The sequence below is a fragment of the Pan paniscus genome, chromosome 12 (assembly GCF_029289425.2).
Source record: "Pan paniscus chromosome 12, NHGRI_mPanPan1-v2.0_pri, whole genome shotgun sequence".
Taxonomy (NCBI): Eukaryota; Metazoa; Chordata; class Mammalia; order Primates; family Hominidae; genus Pan; species Pan paniscus.
In genome coordinates this window covers 98,666,766-98,686,454 of record NC_073261.2, presented here as the reverse complement: position 1 = coordinate 98,686,454, position 19,689 = coordinate 98,666,766, and the positions used below count along the sequence as shown (strand labels likewise).

The 19,689-nt window shown below is 40.3% G+C and overlaps 1 protein-coding gene across 3 annotated transcripts in view; it reads right to left on the bottom strand.

Moving 5' to 3' along the window:
* The window catches only part of RBKS (ribokinase), a 107,754-nt gene that overhangs the window by 48,537 nt on the left and 39,528 nt on the right, over positions 1-19,689 (bottom strand). For all 3 annotated transcript variants that reach the window (XM_003827130.7, XM_034952863.3, XM_003827131.5), the window contains exons 3-6: positions 16,549-16,612; positions 15,558-15,620; positions 11,682-11,846; positions 1,260-1,351 (exon numbers count right to left, since the gene is read on the bottom strand). In XM_003827130.7, coding sequence (XP_003827178.1) covers positions 1,260-1,351; positions 11,682-11,846; positions 15,558-15,620; positions 16,549-16,612 — 384 coding nt within the window. The remainder of the gene's footprint in view (positions 1-1,259; positions 1,352-11,681; positions 11,847-15,557; positions 15,621-16,548; positions 16,613-19,689) is intronic.

The following is a 19,689-nucleotide window of genomic DNA, read 5'->3' as shown; positions in this document are numbered from 1 at the left end:
GTACTCTAACCTCTTATTGTGAAATGATTGCTATTTCCCACAATTCCTTCTTCCTAGCATGGTGGTTGCTCAAAAATATTGCATAACCTATTGTGGTTTGTTAAAATTAGTTTCTTTGTAGCAGTCTTCTTTCTTGTTTCCTCTATGTTTTGAGAGATGAAATTATCAAGAAAGCAGGTCAAGAAATCCTAAAAGCCTTCATATAGCCTTTAAACCAAATGGAAAATTAGGCTCGGTACAGTGGCTCACACTTGTAATCCCAGTACTTTGGGAGGCTTGATTTAGCCCAGGAGTTCGAGATTAGCCTAGGCAACATGGCGAAATCCCGTCTCTACACAAAATAAAAAAATTAGCCAAGCATGGTGGTCCCAGCTACTTGGGAGGTTGAGGCGGGAGGATTGCTTAAACCTGGGAGGTAGAGGCTGCAGTGAGCCATGATGACACCACTGCATTCCAACCTGGGTGAAACAGTGAGTTTCCTGTCTCAAAAACAAAAAGTAGAAATTTAACTAATATGGTTCATTAATTTCTTTCTCTCCATGTTGCATTTACTAATGTGTATACCTGCATCCCATTGATGGGCGAGAGCTCTGTTCTAATGCTGTCTGGCTTATAAAAAGGGAGAAATATTGAAATTTTCTTCCCAACAATATGGGAATGTAAGGGTGGTACAATATCCTTTCTTATTGTACCAGTTGATAGATAGTCTGTTCAGATGATACATCATGACACAGGGTCTTCACTACAGAATGTAGCAGATCTTCCAGGAGCTGTATACTAATTAGGGTTGGCAGACAAAATACAGGAAGCTCAGTTAAATTTGAATTTAAGATAAGTGACAGGTAATTTTACAGTATAAATTTGTTAGGTATATTATTTATTATCTATCTGAAATTCAAATTTAACTGGGCATCCTGCATTTTTACTTGCTAAACCTGGCAACTTTAATATAGTCCTCAGAACATGAAATAATTAGAAAAGAAAACAAAACACCAACAGTGTGAGGGCAAGGAAGGGACTAAAATTAACTGAGGTTTGATAAGTGCCAGAATATGGAAGTGACTCAGAGAATCCTTTTTTTCCCCACTAGGATTTACTAATTTCCTTTTCTCCACACCCCACTAAACTGAAAAAATCTGTTTTCACCATGCCTGAGAATTCACGTCATCAAATTGATGTGGTTAGTTCTGCCCCTTTGCTTTATCCACTTGTACAAACTTTTGGTTTCTCATAGAATGAGCAAAGCAATTCACCCTTACCTCACTTTCATTGCAGCAGAACACATCTGAGAGGGTGTAGAACCGGGGATCCAGGTCAGCAATGGCAGGGGCTGGATTGAACAAGGTTTTCACTACAAAGGAATGGAAAAGGGGGTTATTATTAGTTTTCATTTTTAACATGGTGCATTTACAGACATTCAGTAGGGAAAATCCCCGAGTTCGTTTTTGTCTTCATCTGGTTAAATATCCACTTAGTTACGGATGTAGAGAAAAGTCTGAAATCTCAATCTTCACGACAGCTGGGTACCAATTCCCTATTTCCATTTTCTTTACTTTGTACTTTACAACATTTCAGCTTCCAGGGAAAAGAGCAATATTACAGTCAACGTGATTATAGAGTTAAGGCAAAGGCAACGGGAACATTAGAGAAAAGTAAAAATGCTGTGGCATGAAAGGGCATGTGTGAATGTGAACAGGCTGGTGGACATTTTTGTGGGTTACTTTAAGTGCTTGGTTTCAAGGCTAGTTCATAAACCCATTTTCCAGGGAAGAAAAAGAGATGATAGAAAATAAACAATGAAAGGTTCAGAATTTTCCCAGTGGGAACAGTAAGCAGGAAGCTCATGGGCATATGCATATTTTGTACACCTATGTATGCCTCCCAAATATATCACAATTACTCCTGCAAACATATGCACTTACACAAAAGCTTACATTCTTGGCTTCTGTGAGCAATCTGGGAATATTAAAAAAAAGATTGAGAAAGGAGGAGGAATTCAATCAGAGGCTGGTGCTAGCTCAGACGGAGAGGCTACAAGAGAAGGATAGATGGGAATAGCAGACACAGGGAAATGAGAATATCATGGCCATTTTTCAGAGGGAGGAAAGTGAGGCTCAGAAAGATGAGGTCCTATGTCTCAGGTCATACATTGGGACACAATTAAGATGGACCCCTACTCAGGGTCCTCTGGCTTTAAGTTCAGGGTTTGGTCCACTCTAGAAAAAGGGGCCTCTCTAGGCCAGGACTCTGTCCACACCAACACATACCTCAATGCCAATTCACAATATTTTAAAACACCCTTTGGTTTGGGACTTCGTAAATGTAGATACATATATTTCAAGTCTTTAGAAATTACATTCATAGGAAGCTCCTTCTTTGTCAAAGCACTTATTCACTTGAGTACTAGATTGGTTAGTCTTCTTTTTCTCAACCCAGGTCCACTGACTTGCGTGTTAAGTAGTCTCATTTGACTATAGACCCATAGTGTAAAAATCTCTAGCTGCAGTTCTCAGAGACTTCAATAACAGTGGTTTGCAAACTTGGTTGCATATCAGCATCACTAGGAAAGCTTATTAAAATGCATAATTTCTAGGACCGACCTCAAACCCACTGAATCAGAATCTCTGGGGGTAAGATCAGGGAATCTGCATATTCACAAGTTCTCCAGGAGGCTCTCACATAGCCAGCTTGGCACTAATGCATTCCACATTCTTGGGGAGATGCTAATCAGCACGTGGCTAATGGAAACTGTCTACTGCTTCAGCCTGGTGAGGACATCTAGTCTACTTCTGCACCTTCCTTGGTCTTACCTAGCATTTTGATTCAGTCAGTGGGTCTTGTCCAGTATAGGCTAACACTATTCCCACATTTTTGTTATTTCAGAATCCAGAATGTCCACCCACAGAAATTCTATGGTATATTTTTGGCTGCTCAGATTTTTGTATAGAGTTATTGTGCAGCTTAAATTAGAAAATGGATGTAAAAGCCCAGTGTAAAATCTAACCTGCTGTACAAATGTAAAGGATTATTACTGTTATTATATTGTCCTTTACAGATAGCCCAACACCCCCGCCTGTCTACCCATCTCTTCTGCTTTCTGCTGGAGTTTGTAGCCTGGCAACAGTCTCTCTCATTGGTTCTCTCACTTCTGAGAGGTCTTAGAGATGTCAATTACACATAAAGGCTCTCATTGTCCAGTATTCTAACACACTCACTTAAACTTTTTAGGTTTTCAGAACAATATACTGTTCCCAGTTTTCCTCAAGCATTAAATGGAAACAACTGCTCACCTAGTGTAATCCACAAATCTACATTCATCAGCATTTGAGCACAGATTAGAGCAAGCTACAAGTGTGGAACAACATGGTAGAGCCATTCTTAAAAGATCAATTTTTTCCCTCAAAAGATGCATGATCCTGTAATTCCTTTTCTAAACCCATCCTACAGAAATCTATAAGCATGCAAAGATGATATACAATGTTGTTTGTACAGCTCTGTTTGCAATAGAAAACAGAAAAAGAAGCCTACACATTTATTAAAGGGGATTGGTTTAAAAAATTATGACATAGGCTGGGCGTGGTGGCTCATGCCTGTAATCCCAGCAATTTGGGAAGCTGAGGCGGGTGGATCAACTGAGGTCAGGAGTTTGAGACCAGCCTGACCAACATGGTGAAACTCTGTCTTCACTAAAAGTACAAAAATTAGCCGGGCATGGTGGTGCGTGCCTGTAATCCCAGCTACTCCAGAGGCTGGGGCAGGAGAATCGCTTGAACGCGGGAGGTGGAGGCTACAGTGAGCTGAGATCGCGTCACTGCACTCCAGCCTGGGCAACAAGAGCGAAACTCTGTCTCAAAAAAAAAAAAGAAAAAAAAGAATTATGACACGTCTGATGCAGATCACTACAGCTGTTAAAAAGAGTAAAGTAGATCTCCGTTTATCAAAGAAAGATTTCTATAATTTATTTATAAGTGAACAAGGAAGTTTTGTACTACCCACCCACCCCACCTCCCCTTTTTTGAGATGGCTCTGTCACCCAGGCTGGAGTATAGTGGCGCAATCTTGGCTCACTGCAACCTCCACCTCCCAGACTCAAGTGATCCTCCCATCTCAGCCTCCCAAGTAGCTGGGACTAATGGGCCCATCACCATGCTTGGGCAATTTTTTTTTTGGTAGAGATGAGGTTTTGCCATGTTGCCTAGGCTGTTCTTGAATTCCTGGGCTCAAGCGATCCTCACACCTTGGCCTCCCAAAATGCTAAGATTACAGGTGTGAGCCACCATGCCCGGCCTACCTCCCCTTTTTAATAAGAACAAATAACAAGCACATATAACTATATGTGTATTTACATTTATACACTTACATAGAAGGAAAAAATGTCGGAGAGGTTTCTCACCAAACTAATGAGCCATTAGTTATAAAAAGCTGATGGGACTAAATTTGACTACAGGTTAAGTGCTGTATGAGGTAAAGACATTACTCTTAAAACACATAGTATCTGGCCGGGCACAGTGGCTCATGCCTGTAATCCTAGCACTTTGGGAGGCTGAAGGGGGTAGATCAAAAAGTCAAGAGATCGAGGCCATCCTGGCCAACATGGTGAAACCCCGTCGCTACTAAAACTACAAAAATTAGCCAGGCGTGGTGGTACGCGCTTGTAGTCCCAGCTACTTGGGAGGCTGAGGCAGGACAATCGCTTGAACCTGGGAGGCGGAGGGTGCGGTGAGCCGAGATCATGCCACTGCACTCCAGCCTGGTAACAGAGTGAGATTCTGTCTCAAAAAATACTACTACTAATAATAGTATCTTACATCAAAAAACAGGTATACTATAAACGAAATGATATAACATCTGGGTTTTGCTTCAACATAATTCAAGGTGGCAGTGCGGGGTAGGGAGCCATGAGGCAGGATACAGATAAAACAAGATTGGCCATGTGCAACAAAAACAAGCAATGGGGAAAAGACTCCCTATTCAATAAATGATGCTGGAATACCTGGCTAGCCATATGCAGAAGAATGAAACTAGACCCTTATCTTTCACCATATACAAAAATTAACTCAAGATGGATTAAATATTTTAAATGTAAGACCTCAAACTATAAAAATCCTAGAATAAAGCTTAGAAAATACCCTTTTTGACACTGGCATTGGCAAAGAATTTTTGGCTAAGTCTCCCAAAGCAACTGTAACAAAAACAAAAATTGACAAGTGGGACTTAATTAAACTAAATAGCTTCTGCATAGCAAAAGAAATGGTCAATAGAGTAAACAGAAAACCTACAGAATGGGAGAAAATATTTGCAAACTATGCATCTGACAAAGGTCTAATATGCAGAATCTATAAGGAACTTACATAAATCGACAAGCAAAAAACAACTCTTAAAAAATGGGCAAAGGACATGAACAGACATTTCTCAAAAAAAGATACACGAGTGGGCCAACAAACATATGAAAAACTACTCATCGTTTCACTCATCATCAGAGAAATGCAAATCAAACTATAATGAGATACCATCTCACACCAGTCAAAACAGCTATTATTAAAAAGTCAAGCGCCAGCCGAGGTGGCTCACACCTGTAATCCCAGCATTTTGGGAGGCCGAGGCGGGCAGATCACGAGGATCGGGAGATTGAGATCATCCTGGCTAACACGGTGAAACCCTGTCTCTACTAAAAATACAAAAATATTAGCCGGGCATGGTGGCAGGTGCCTGTAGTCCCAGCTACTCGGGAGGCTGAGGCAGGAGAATGGCGTGAATCTGGGAGGTGGAGCTTGCAGTGGGCCGAGATCATGCCACTGCACTCCAGCCTGGGCGATAGAGTGAGACTCCGTCTCAAAAAACAAAACAAAACAAAACAAAAAACAAAAAGTCAAAACACAACAGATGCTGGTGAGGCTGCAGAGAGAAGGAAACACTTATACACTGTTGGCAGGAATGTAACTTAGTTCAGTCATGTAGAAAGCAGTTTGGAGATTGATTCTCAAAGAACTTAAAATAGACCTACCATTTGACCCAGCAATCCTATGCCTGGTACACATCCAAAGGAAAACAGATCATTATACCTAAAGGAAACATGTACTTGTGTGTTCATCACCATGCTAGTCACAATAGCAAAGACATGGAATCAACCTAGGTGCCCATCAATGGTGGACTGGATAAAGAAAATGTGGTACATATATACCACGAAATACTATGTAGCCGTAAAAAAGAATGAAATTATGTCCTTGGCAGCAACATAGATGGAGCTGGAGCCCATAATCCTAATCAAATTAAAATAAGAACAGAAAACCAAATACCACATGTATTCACTTATAAGTGGGAGCTAAATATTGAGTACACATGGACAGAAAGATGGGAACAACAGACACTACAGAGTACTGGAGCAGGGAGGGGCACAGGTTGAAAAGCTACCTATTGGGTACCGTGCTCCCTACCTGGGCGCAATACTCCCATGTAACAAATCTGCATATGAAGTCCTGGTGCGGTGGCTCATGCCTGTAATCCCAGTACTTTGGGAGGTTGAGGCAGGTGGATCACCTGAGGTAAGAAGTTCAAGACCAGCCTGGCCAACATGGTGAAGCCCCATCTCTATTAAAAATACAGAATTAGCTGGGTGTGGTGGTGCCTGCCTGTAATCCCAGCTACTTGGGAGGCTGAGGCATAAGAATCACTTGAATCTGGGAGGTGGAGGCTGCAGTGAGCTGAGATCATGCCACTGCACTCCAGCCTGGGCGGGCACAGTGAGACTCTATCTCAAACAAACAAAAACAAAACAAAAACAAGTCTGCACATGTACCCCCCTGTGTCTAAAATAAAAGATGGAATTTAAAAGTAGAAAAAAAGACTGGCCACATGTTGGTAACTGTTGAAGCTAAATGATAGTATATATAGGTTTACCATACTATTCTCTGTATGTCTATATATATTTGAAATTTTCCACAATAAAAACAAATTTTAAGGAAAAAATTACATTAAAATTTAAGTATCAATTGCTAGAATAAGGAATTCCATAATTTTACTGTAAATACTGTATAAAAATCAACCTTATTTGCCTGTACTTTACTGAGGGACAGCATTCTTCAATAGTAACTGGATACATAGGCTTAGAGTCTGACTGGTAACTAAATTTAGGGGAAAAGTGTAAATGCCATAAAGAAAGCATTCTTCTCAGCTTGTGCTACCACAAATGAGCATACTCCACCATGATGAAAGAAACATAAATTAGTAGATGCAGTTAATCAAAGAAGAATGCAAATCTGTAATAGACAAGGTGGAAGCCATGATGTCATCCTGGGACCAGGCAGAGTTAGAGAACACAGAATGTACCATGGAGTAACTTGGAGTTGCAGAGGTGACTGGCAGCACCCAACAGTAATTATTATTAATTACAGTGTCAGATGAACTAAACTCCTAGTTATCTTAACTGCATGTTAATGGATAGCACAATAATGTCAATAAGGAACTGGTGAGGCCTGGAGGAGCAGTTGTATAGGCTAAAAGGCAGGAAAATGAGGCAGAAACTCTTTATGGTGTTGTCACGGAGGGCAGGGGATGGACAGTTAGGAAGGCCCTAATTATTAGCTGAGAGAAACCGGGGAAGAAAATCACCCTGAGTGAAGACACTGTGAGCATGTTGGGACACTCAAAATACTGGCTTTGCTGTCCATTACTCTAGAGGCTCTTTTCTGTGACTTGAGCAGCAAAAACACTCAAAGCTTGGGCTATGTGCTGGACAATGTCATTGTGAAAGTCTGGATGGCCAGATAAGAAGTTTTGTTTGCCAAAGGCAAAAGGACTGAAGTGGCATTAAAAGATACTTTGTATCATACTGATAATTTAACTTTGGCAATTTTACAATCTCAATTATTTATAATTGTTTATGTACTGTTCCATTTGCTTGGAAATGGATATAAAGACCAGAACCAACATGCATAATTTCATCACAAGCAGCTGCAGCACTGGCTCTTCAGTGGGCCTACCTCATAGCTTCGTGGCCTGGTGGGGATGGGGGTGGCTATACAGGGCTACCGATTTTTGGTGTTGTAGCTACTATGTCTTTAAAAATCAATGCTTTCATTTTGATAGAGACAGAGAGTTTTGAGACAGTATATTCAAAGATGTAGGGATCTTTTCCTCTGGATTTTCATAACTGATATATTAGCATAATCTAGTTATGCAATGTGCTTAATTCAAAATTCACTACCTGTAAGCAGTAAAGATAATGGAACTGTGATAAGAAAACCCATAGATGATGATGACGATGAAGACTTTATCATCCTTCTTGAAGACGGAATAATGCTGTTCAGCACATAGGCAGCTTCCTGGGGCAGTGGGTAGGGTGCTCAGTGCTCAAGAGATCATTAAGCCCACTCTGCTCTGGGATCAGTCCAAAGTGACATGAAAGAACTGTGAGAGCTGTCAGCCCAATTCTGGTTTCACAGAAGAAGAAAATGACGTCCAGAGTGAGGAACTGACTTACTTGACTGAGATCCCCCATTTGCTGACTGATTATGAATTTAAAGCCATATTTCACAATTCCCAAACCAATGGTCTCCTTTCATTATACCACTCTTCTTCTTTTTTTTTTTTTTTTTTGAGATGGAGTCTCGCTCTGTCACCCAGGCTGGAGTGGAGTGGCGTGATCTCGGCTCACTGCAAGTTCCGCCTCCTGGGTTCACACCATTCTCCTGCCTCAGCCTCCCGAGTAGCTGGGACTACAGGCACCCACCACCATGCCCGGCTAATTTTTTTGTATTTTGAGTAGAGATGGGGTTTCACCGTGTTAGCCAGGATGGTCTCGATCTCTTGACCTCATGATCCACCCACCTCGGCCTCCCAAAGTGCTGGGATACCACTCTTCTTGCATATGAGAATGATGATGCATCACACACACACACACACACACACACACACCCCTCCTCATGGCTGGGATACCACTCTTCTTGCATATGAGAATGATGATGCATCACACACACACACACACACACACACACACACACACACACACACACCCTCCTCATGGAATAGAATCTAAGCTGCATCTGGCCGGTATCTGCCAAATAGGGACCAGCTGACTTGGCCAGAGAAAGCCACCGGACTGGAGGAGTCATGGACAGATGAGTGTGTGTGCTTGTGTGCATGTGTGTTTGTGTGTGTGTGTGTAAGTTCTATTGGGGTTACAGTGCTGAAAACACTGTAGAGCCTCTTCTCTGTTTCTTGAGCAGCAAAAACACATAAAGCTTAGGCCATGTGCTGGACAGTGTTAAAATTTATGGACTTGACTTTTCTAGTGATGCTCTTCATAAAGGCTCAGTTTGTTGGAATCAATGGGTTGTGGCACTTTAAAGTGTGGTTTAAACTAGGAGACAGAACTTGGGTCTTAGAGTCTGAAATCATGGTTTCTTCAACTTAAAGTGCGACACCGTTTGAACAAATGACTTAACCTCTCAGTCTCAGTCTTCTCACCTTTAATCTGAGAGAACAATGCCTGCCATATCTTTGTCATAAGGTTTTTCTGAGGGTAAAATGTGTACGAAGTACTTTATAAGATGTAAAGTACATATAAATGCATGGTATTACTATTTCTGCTATTATTATATAAGGAAGTTCACGCAGAATTAATACCAAGGCATGCTGGCTCTTAATAAAAGTGTGAAGTAGGCCAAGTGGTCTGTGGCCCACTGTCACCTACCCCCCTTCCTGCTGTCCTGGGTCCTCCAGCTCCCAACTGGAAGAGCTACATGGAAGGTGATGGAGGAAGCCTTTCTGGACCCCACCCAATGACAGCCCCAGGGTAGGCTGCCTGCCCATCCGGATTACTCTATTCTCACCTGTGAAAGGTTAGCTCCTCAACTGTGGCTGCTGTATCTTTCTCTCCTTCACAAGCAGGGTAGGTAACAGGCAACTAGACTAGGACAGAGGAAACAGTGATCTCTGAGCAGCAAGGGATAGTAGGAAAAAAAGAGAAGTTACACGAGAATGTGCTTTGATCTATACAAAGAAAGACAAGAGCAGGAGCAGGGTGGCACCCTGTATTCACATCACTCTGCTGAGATGGGCACGGTGCAGAGAATGCGTAACCATAAGCATTAGACTTTACTGTGACACTCCGAGAAAATGGAACCAAATATGGCTTAGAATTCTTTCTGACAGCTTCATGTCCATTAAAAATACACTAAATGTCAGGGAAAATTTACCACAGCATGTTGTTTTGCCAAGAGGAAAATTTGTTAAATCAGGACGAACATTTTAAAATTCTCCACAAAATCATTTCAGTGACTTATTTTCCATTTATTTCTATGTAGAACACTATACACTTTGGGAGAAATCACTTATATAAACACACACACACACACACACACTGTTCTTTTTCTTTTTTCTTTTTAGTTTTGTGTCTTGAGAAATAGTCAGTGTGGTTCTCTATTTTATTCTTTAAAAAAATCACAGAACTATTGCCACAATATCAAGAAGTCATCATGTTAGAGTGGCTACTATTTATTTTGATTTTTTTCACCAAATGATGCTTGATCAGGATATTATCCTAACTTTAAAGAGAGAAGTGGATTGAAGAGAAAAAAATTGGGATTTACCACCATGTACTACACCATGCTTGGCATCCTATTTTATTTTATTCCATCCTTAGAACAATTCTGCAGATGGAGTATTTCTATATGCATTTTACTGAAAAGGCTCAGACAAATCAGGTAATTCTGCTAGGACCACGAAGCTGACAAGGGACAGAAATGGGATTCTAATTCAGAAGATGCTTTCCCCACTAGTCAGTGGTGAAAAAGAAGCAAACAAATAAATCATCTGGATTTTTAAAAAGTCTGTTATTTGCTGGAGGTGAGAAAAGAGGAGTGAGTGGGAGAAAAGATGAATCAAGATTAGCTACAGGTTGATAACTGGAAGCTGGGTGATGGATTTCACTGTACAATTCTGCTGCTTTTGTAGGTTTGAAAATTTCCAAAATCAAAAACAAAAGAGGCAATGTCAATGGACATTGATAACATAGAAAATATTACATATAAATAATCTTTTGTTGTTTATTGAAAGATGATAAAGTTTTACAAAAAGGAGAAAAAACCTAATCTTCAATTCCTAGAGATGTTTGTCAAAAAGTAACTGGGCTGCCCCAGTTACTTTTGTATGTATGCATGTATTTGTATGTATGACATGCAGCTTAACCTCTGCTTCTCAGAGTAGAAAACATTTCACCACCTAGAGTGTACCTTGGACAAGGGGCTGATTCAGGAATTCTTTTTTTTTTTTTTTTTTTTTTTTTTTTGAGACGGAGTCTCTCACTCTTGTCACCCAGGCTAGAGTGCAGCAGAGCGATCTCGGCTCACTGCAACCTCCACCTCTAGGGTTCAAGCGATTCTCCTGCCTCAGCCTCCTGAGTAGCTGGAATTACAGGAATTCTAATTCTACTTGTACCATTTCTGCCAACTACATTGAAGATTTATATTGCGGGATCTCGGAAATGCTACTCATGTTTTTTTTTTACCCTGTTTGCAAGGTTTTCTAACATTATCAAGAACCACAAGACTGTGAATCTCACAGATGGAAGAAAGAATATTTTACAACAGAAAGAGTATTGCTTTGCTTAACTTAAAAGGTTAACTTTAATTAAGACGGCGATAAAAGCTTTTATAGAAAGAATGACAAATATGTATAATTACCTCCACTCCTGCGGGCCATTGTTAGGGCTTCCAAAGAAGTTGCTGGAGTTATTTCGAGCTGGCAGACCATGACTTTGGCTCTGCTAATGACATTGGCTGCTGCCCTCAGATCCTCCGTATTCAAAAGTAAATTTGCTCCAGCCACTATGACAATGATATTCTGGCCTATAAAGAAATTCCACCTATTATATTAAAACTAAACAAAGCCAAGCAAATGATATTCTGCAGTGTTATGAATACAATTGCCCTTGTAAAGTCATTATACAAAATGTGTTGTTAAGTATTAATTTTAGCATTTCTAGGTTATTCAGCTTGAATTTTGAGTTCCAAATGTATCTTTTATAATATCCCTGTAAGATGCACATTATTCTGATCACTTTAAGCAAAATCTTAAAAAGATTTTCCCAATATTCTTATATATAAAGAATATTAGTTGCGAAATGACAAATAACATACTTTAAACATTTCTTTTATAGAAAATAGCTAGTATATGTATGCGGTAAAGGTTCTGAATCCTAAATGACAGATGCCATACAGATGAATATAAATAGGAATAAACTTGTATGACACTGTAGTATGCAAGCAGTTCATGTGTGTACCCTATGGTATTCTAAAAAGTGATTCTGTCAATCAAAACACATTTTAAATATCTAACAGATAGAAAATTGTATCAGATATAGAGGAGAGAGGGATACCTGGCTTATACTATAATGGATCAAACAGAAACAGAACTAAGGAATCTGATATATTCTTATTACTTGGACCTGCTGTCTATAATCCCACCTGAATGAGGCAGGGGTGGTGTTGCATTTCATCTGTAAGGTGAACCCTTAAGAGCTGTGCTGTCCAACATGGTAGTCATGAGCACGAGCCACACATGGCCATTGAACATTTGAAATGTGGCTAGTCCTGGCTGGGCAGAGTGGCTCATACCTATAATTTCTAGCACTTTGGGAGGCCGAGGTGGGCAGATCACTTGAGGTCAGGAGTTCAAGACCAGCCTGGTCAAATGGTGAAAACCCATCTCTACTAAAATTACAAAAATTAGCTGGGCGTGGTGGTATGTGCCTGCAGTCGCAGCTACTCAGGAGCCTGACGCGTGAGAATCGCTTAAACCTGGGAGGCGGAGGTAGCAGTGACCTGAGATTGTGTCATTGCATTCCAGCCTGGGCAAGAGTGAGTGAGACTCTGTCTCAGAAAAAAAAAAAAAAAAAAAAGAAATGTGGCTAGTCCACTGAGGTGTGCTTCAAGTAAAATACAAGCGGATTTCAAAGACAGTACAAAGGAAATAAGGTAAAATATCCACTTATTCTTACCATTTTAAAAATTAAAAAAATTAAGATAAATTTTGGGGTCTCACTCTGTTGCCCAGGCTGGAGTGCAGTCGTGCGATCTTGGCTCACTGCAGCCTCCACCTCCCGGGTTCAATCAACTCTCCCACCTAAGCCTCCCAAGTAGCTGGTATTGCAGGGGTGTGCCGCCACGCCTGGCTAATTTTTTTTTGCATTTTTAGTAGAGATGGGGTTTCACTATGTTGGCCAGGCTAGTCTCGAACTCCTGACCTCATGTGATCCACCCGCCTTGGCCTCCCAAAGTGCGGGGATTACAGGCGTGGGCTACTGTACCCAGCCAAGATAAATTTTTGATTACACACTGTAATGATAATATTTTGGACATATTGGGTTAAATATATGGCCTAAGTTAAATTTACCTGTTCCTTTTTACTTTTTAAAATGTGGCTACTAGACAATTTAAAATTCCACATGAGGCTTGCATTTTATTTTTATTGGACAACACTGATCTGGAGGAATGAGTTGTAGCAGGCATTTTCTGTGCTCCAGGCTGCTCGTGCTGATCTTGTACATACATGACCTAAAATCACCTCTCAACACAGAACAAATTCTGTCCTATCATCTTACCACAGATGTGTTTGTTGGCCACGAGGAAGACTTAATAAAGTGGGGATGGTTCAGCATAAACCTAACCTCAGTCCTGGAAAAATTCAAAGTTCCCACTTGCTGAAAGACAGCACCTCTCCTTCCTTTTCTTCAGTGACCTCATTTTCTCTGTTGGAGTCAGCTGCTGCTTCCATGTTGTTGTCTCCCAGATCCAAATTTTTGGCCTGGCCTTAGCTGCTAAGCAGCAAGCCCAAGACTATAGCTGTCTGATGGATAATGCCATATGGCTAGCTTATTCATGCCTCAAATTTAACTAGTCAAAACTAAACTCATTACTTTATCTTGCAAACTCACTCCTTCATTTAAAGGAGCTGATTGTCCCATCTCTGTGTATTTGTCCTAATTCTTCTATTATCACCTATACTCTTGAGGGCATTACCGTACACTGTAAACCAGGCAAGGTCTACCAAATAGGCACTTGACACACACTATGACATTATATCTTTGCATGGAAAATGCAGATTTTGTTCATAGATAAGAAAGAGAACTTGAGGATAGTCCTAGAACAACACAACAACAACAACAACAACAACAACAACAAAAGAGGTTTAAGACAAGGAATGAGCTGCTGTTGGCAGGAATAGTTACTTAAAATGTAGCTTAAATTTCTGTGAGAAATGATGCTGCAAAGCTGCATTATAAATAAAAGACACATTGTGACAAATCCTCATTTAACACAAGCACGCTGTCCACAACACATGAGGTTCTGTCCTAGGTGCCCCAGGAAATGCTTGGTCCTTCTGAATATTGATTCTGATTTAAAAAAAACTTATGTAGGCGTTTTTATAATTAAAACAGTTGGCAGAAATTATGAAAACTTGACTTGAAGGTTGTTACCATTTTTTTTTTTTTTTTGAGACAGAGTCTTGCTCCGTCGTCGCCCAGGCTGGAGTGTAGTCACCCAATCTTGGCTCACTGCAACCTCCGCCTTGTGAGTTCAAGCGATTCTCCTGCCTCAGCCTCCTGAGTAGCTGAGATTACAGGCATGTGCCACCAGGCCTGGCTAATTGTTTTTGCATTTTCAGTAGAGATGGGGTTTTACTATGTTGGTCAGGCTGGTCTTGAACTCCTGACCTCAAACAATCCACCTGCCTTGGCCTCCCAAAATGCTGAGATTATAGGCATGAGCCACTACGCTCAGCCTCTGTTTTAATTCATTCACTCATTCATTCATTCACTCATTCATTTATTTATTTAGAGTCAGAGTCTCACTCTGTCACGCAGGCTGAAGTGCAGTGGTGGGACTGGTGGCTCACTGCAGCCTTGAATTCCTGGCCTCAAGTGATCCTCCCACTTTAGCCTCTGAAAGCATTGGCATTACAGGTGTGAGCCACTGTGCCAGGCCCAATTACTATTTTAAAAGATAAATGTATCAGCTATGGCAAAGCCTTGTGGCAGACTTAGTTGTATATATAGACTTTTGAGATTTGATTGCTGTTGAAAGACAAAATTGAACACTAACGATAAGTTGGATGTAATTAGTTGCTGCCATTTGCTGAGAACATATTCTATAAATATGACTCATCAAACTTTTCTTTGCACCTATTTACATTTACTTACCTAGTATAACTGAAATGACAGATGAATGCTTGACTGCTTTTAGAGACAAATGTCAATTATAAGTTCACATGGAGGGTAATGGGGACATTACAGCATATACATATTATTTTGAGGCAACTTCATATATATTGGATAGACAATTTTGAAAATTGTCCAAAAATTGATCTGAACGATCCATGTGAGAAGTATAAATAAAGGGAAACACATTTATATTTGGATTGGAAAAACTATGTTTTAGGCCTTGGAGTGGTGGGTATAGTAAGAGGTCCATAGGATTATGGTAAAAATTGATGCTTCTGATCTAACTCTGGAAATACACTGTCTTATGAAAAGACACTCCAATATGCAAAACACTTACCTTCATTATTGACAATTATAGAAGCAGTTCCTGTAGCAGCATCTTTAGTCTGATATGTAAATTCTGAAAGAAAAAAGAAAATTACAATCACGTGTATACAGACTGGCATGGATAATTTATTTTAACAATTTCAATACAACACTAATCCTTGGAAAACCTTTTTAACCTTTAACCATCTGGAATGATTAAAAAAATAAGTAATTAGTGCTAATTTATACCCATCATCTATACAACAAGAAAAATAGACAGCTTTACATGTAGTTGCACCTTTTCTCTGCATTAGTAACAACCTACCAAACTGCTCCTACTTTTGATTCCCCCCAGTTATTCATAATTGTATACATATGCATTTATCTAGACCAACACACTTATGTTCTTCATTGAAAGGAATGTCAGAGTTGAGATAAAAAGTAAAGGTCAAATCTATAAAATGAACTTGTTTGATTATTTTCATTCTCATAAGCTTGTTATTTCACCAAGAACCAAGGTCTGGCATATAAACAGAAATGTTGACCAGGCAGCCTTTGGTAGCAGCAAAGAGCCCTGAACTGGAATCAGAAGATCTTCATTCTAGTCCTGGCTCTAGCTCCAACCAACTGTGTGCTCTTGCAGAAATCACAGAACATCTCTGACCTTCGGTTTTCTCTTCTGTGAAATAATGGTTTCAGCCTCTATGGCTTCTAATGATTGTTGCCAGCTATAACATTCTTAAAACATCTTTTGTGAATGCAGCACCTTTTTCTCCTTGTCATTTGTCACATGTTCATGAGATGAAGGTTTGTAACCTCCTATCATTTTATTACCATCTGGAGGAATGTACATGGAAGAATCAACCCAAGGACATTTAAGCAAGAATGGACAAAGCTGTGCATAAAAATTCTCTGGCCACCAGGGGAAGGTCTAATAATTCTCCTCTAGATTCAATTTTTCTCATAACAAAATCACAGAAAAAAGCTATAAACACTAACTTTAAAAAAGATGGGAATTTTACCTGTAGAAATATCATTCTGTTTTAAGTTTTCTATATAATCATTGCCAAAAGAATCTTTGCCAACCTGTACCAAAGAAATAATGAATATTAGATCTTTTAGAGTTAGTAAAATGCTACAATGTAGTTTTTAGAATACTTAGCATTTTAAAAGGGCATATCTGCACAGTACTTTATAAACATTAACTAATTAATCTTCTTAATATAAGATGCTAGACTTGATTGCAGCCCAAAGAATTGTTATATAATGTTTCACTTATATCCTACTTAAAATGTGAAGTATTTAATGAACGTCACTCATTAAGTCATTCTCATTTTGAGCTGTTCATGTGATAATTCCCACTGAGATAGAGTTATCTACCATCATCAATCCTCAATATTTATGAAGAATCTCAGCTGTTTGTACTTCACTGTAAATATGGGTATCTTTGTCATGACTTGCCTGATGTTCCAGAATCTTTTTATCTTCTCCCTTGACACTGACACGTGGAGGCAAAGAGAAGGAAATTTTAAAGGCCCTAGCTAACTTGGGTAACTTGGTATAATGGAATTGTGTTTTTGCATCCTAGCATCTATTCTGTTAAAGGTATTTCAGTTTTTCCTTTGGGCACCTATTTCTGTCCCATTCTACAGACAACAAGAGTAGGTTGGCCAAGGGACCCAGGCCTGATTAAAAAGCGTGTTCCTTGTAGTCCCAGCTACTCGGGAGGCTGAAGCAGGAGAATTGCTTGAACCCGGAGGCAGAGGTTGCAGTGAGCCGAGGTCACACCACTGCACTATAGCCTGGGTGACAGAGTGAGACTCTGTCTCAAAAAAAAAAAAAAAAAAAAAAAGTGTGTTCCACCATCCTGGTCACAGTGATGGGTTCATGAATGAGCATGTGACCTAAACTAGTCCAATAAGACTCAGTCCTGGGACTTTTACTGAAACTACCAGGGAAGACAAGTTTTCTTCCCAGTAAGATTGCTGGCTATAAGAGAATGTAAGCCTGCAGCCACTGGCGCTCACCATGTGGAGACAGCTAGAAAGAAAAGAGAGAAACATAACAGAAAGCAGGAGGGTGACAGACACAAACAGACACAGACTCCTAATAGCCTAATGGAACCCTAAGTCATCTGAAGCCAGCTCTACCACTGGGCTTTTCAGTTACATGAGGCAATACATTCTTTTTAAAAATTTTATTTATTTTTATTTTTTTTTGCTTAAGCTATTTTGAATTGGGTGTCTATTGTCTGTTATTAACAAAGTCCTGACTAGCTTCAGGCTGGGTGCGGTGGCTCATGCCTGTAATCCCAACACTTTGGGAGGTCAAGGCGGATGGATCACCTGAGGTCAGGAGTTCGAGGCCAGCCTGGTCAACATGGTAAAACCCCATCTCTACTAAAAATACAAAAATCAGCCGGGTGTGGTGGCGCACGCCTGTAGTCCCAGTTACTTAAGAGGCTGAGGTAGAACTGCTTAAACCCAGGAGGCGGAGGTTGCAGTAAGCTGAGATTGTGCCACTGCACTCCAGCCTGGGCGACAGAGCAAGACTCTGTCTCAAAAAAAAAAAAAAAAAAGAAAAAAAAGAAAAGAAAAAGCTAGTTAGCCTAGTGCCTAGTGTAACCCTGAACCACTGAACCATAATTTAAGTAGCTGTGTTTGTGCCTGGATCCTGTGACCACATTCTTGCTTTGTGGTCCACTTTGGTAACTGGATCTCCCCTGTTTTTGTCAGCATGAGTGTGTATCCTAATCATCTGGTTAGCCCTCTAGCTCTTTCAGAACAGGCACTCTTCTCTGCCTGGCCAGCCATTTGCAGGGGCCAGGTCTTTAGGTCTGTGGCTCAAAACCAGAAAACTATGATTGCAAGGCCTTTGATACCAATGCTGGCATCTTATCGACATCTCCCTACTGTCCGTTTCTGGCCTCCGTGGTGCTGCAATCACTGTGCTAGTCAGGACACCCTTGTTATCTTCTCCCATACCTCTCTAACGCTAACCATTTGTCTGACTGCTACCTTGGCTGGACCTTGGCTGGACCTTGGCTTAAACTCTACAGTTGAATCTACAGCAGAGGTTGTAAATTGGTGGGCTGAAAGTTGAATCTGACTGCTAGATATGTTTTGTTTGCCCTACTACTGTTTTCTAAAAACTAGACTTTATTTTAAAAACCGTTTTAGGTTCTCAGCCTAAGAGAGTAGAAAGTACAGAGTTCCCATATACTCTCTGTCTCCTCCGGCAACTAGTATCCCCCACTATTAACATCCTGCAACTAAGTGGTACTTTGTTACAACTGATAAACCTACATGACATATCATTATCACTCAAACTCCATAGTTTACATTAGGGTTCACCCTTGGTGTCGGATATTCTATAGGGTTTAACAAATGTAAAATGTCATATACCCACCATTATAGTACTATACACAATAGTTTCACTACCCTAAAAATCCTCTATGCTCTGTATATTCATCCTTCTCTCCCCACTAGCCTCTGGCAACCACTAATCTTTTGTCTCCATAGTTTTGCCTTTTCCAGAATATCATACAGTTGTAATTACACAGTATGCAGCCTTTTCAGATTGACTTCTTTTACTTAGTAATATGCAACTAAAGTTCCTCTGTGTCTTTTTGTGCCTTGATAGCTAATTTCTTTTTAGGGCTGAATGATATTCCATTGTCTCGATGTACCAGAGTTTATTTATCCATTTATCTACTAAAGGATGTCTTCCAAGTTTGGGAAATTATGAATAAAGCTGCTATAAATATCTGTGTGCAGGTTTGGTGTAAATGCCCTGCTATTTTTATCAGTTCTCAATACTTAAGTATTAGAAGACTTAACAAAAACAGACAGATGTCCAGGGGGTTCTGAAAATTCAGAGGTTCTGGTAACACTGGGTCCACATTCCTGCAAGGCAAACCACCTGGAACTGAGAGGTGAGTGCCTTAAAGTGCTCATAGACTCTTGGCTTCACCTAGCCTACTGCAATTTCTGTTACCTGCTTGGCTCCTGTAGGCCTTTAGTCTTGCTACCTCTGAACTATACTTCTGAACTGAACTTCTATTTTTCTGTCCTGCAGGTGAGCATTACTTCAATGGACTATGTCTCAATCCAGGTTTCAGTCACTCCTGGTGTGTTCTATTCTTCCACAGAAAATTGTTCCTT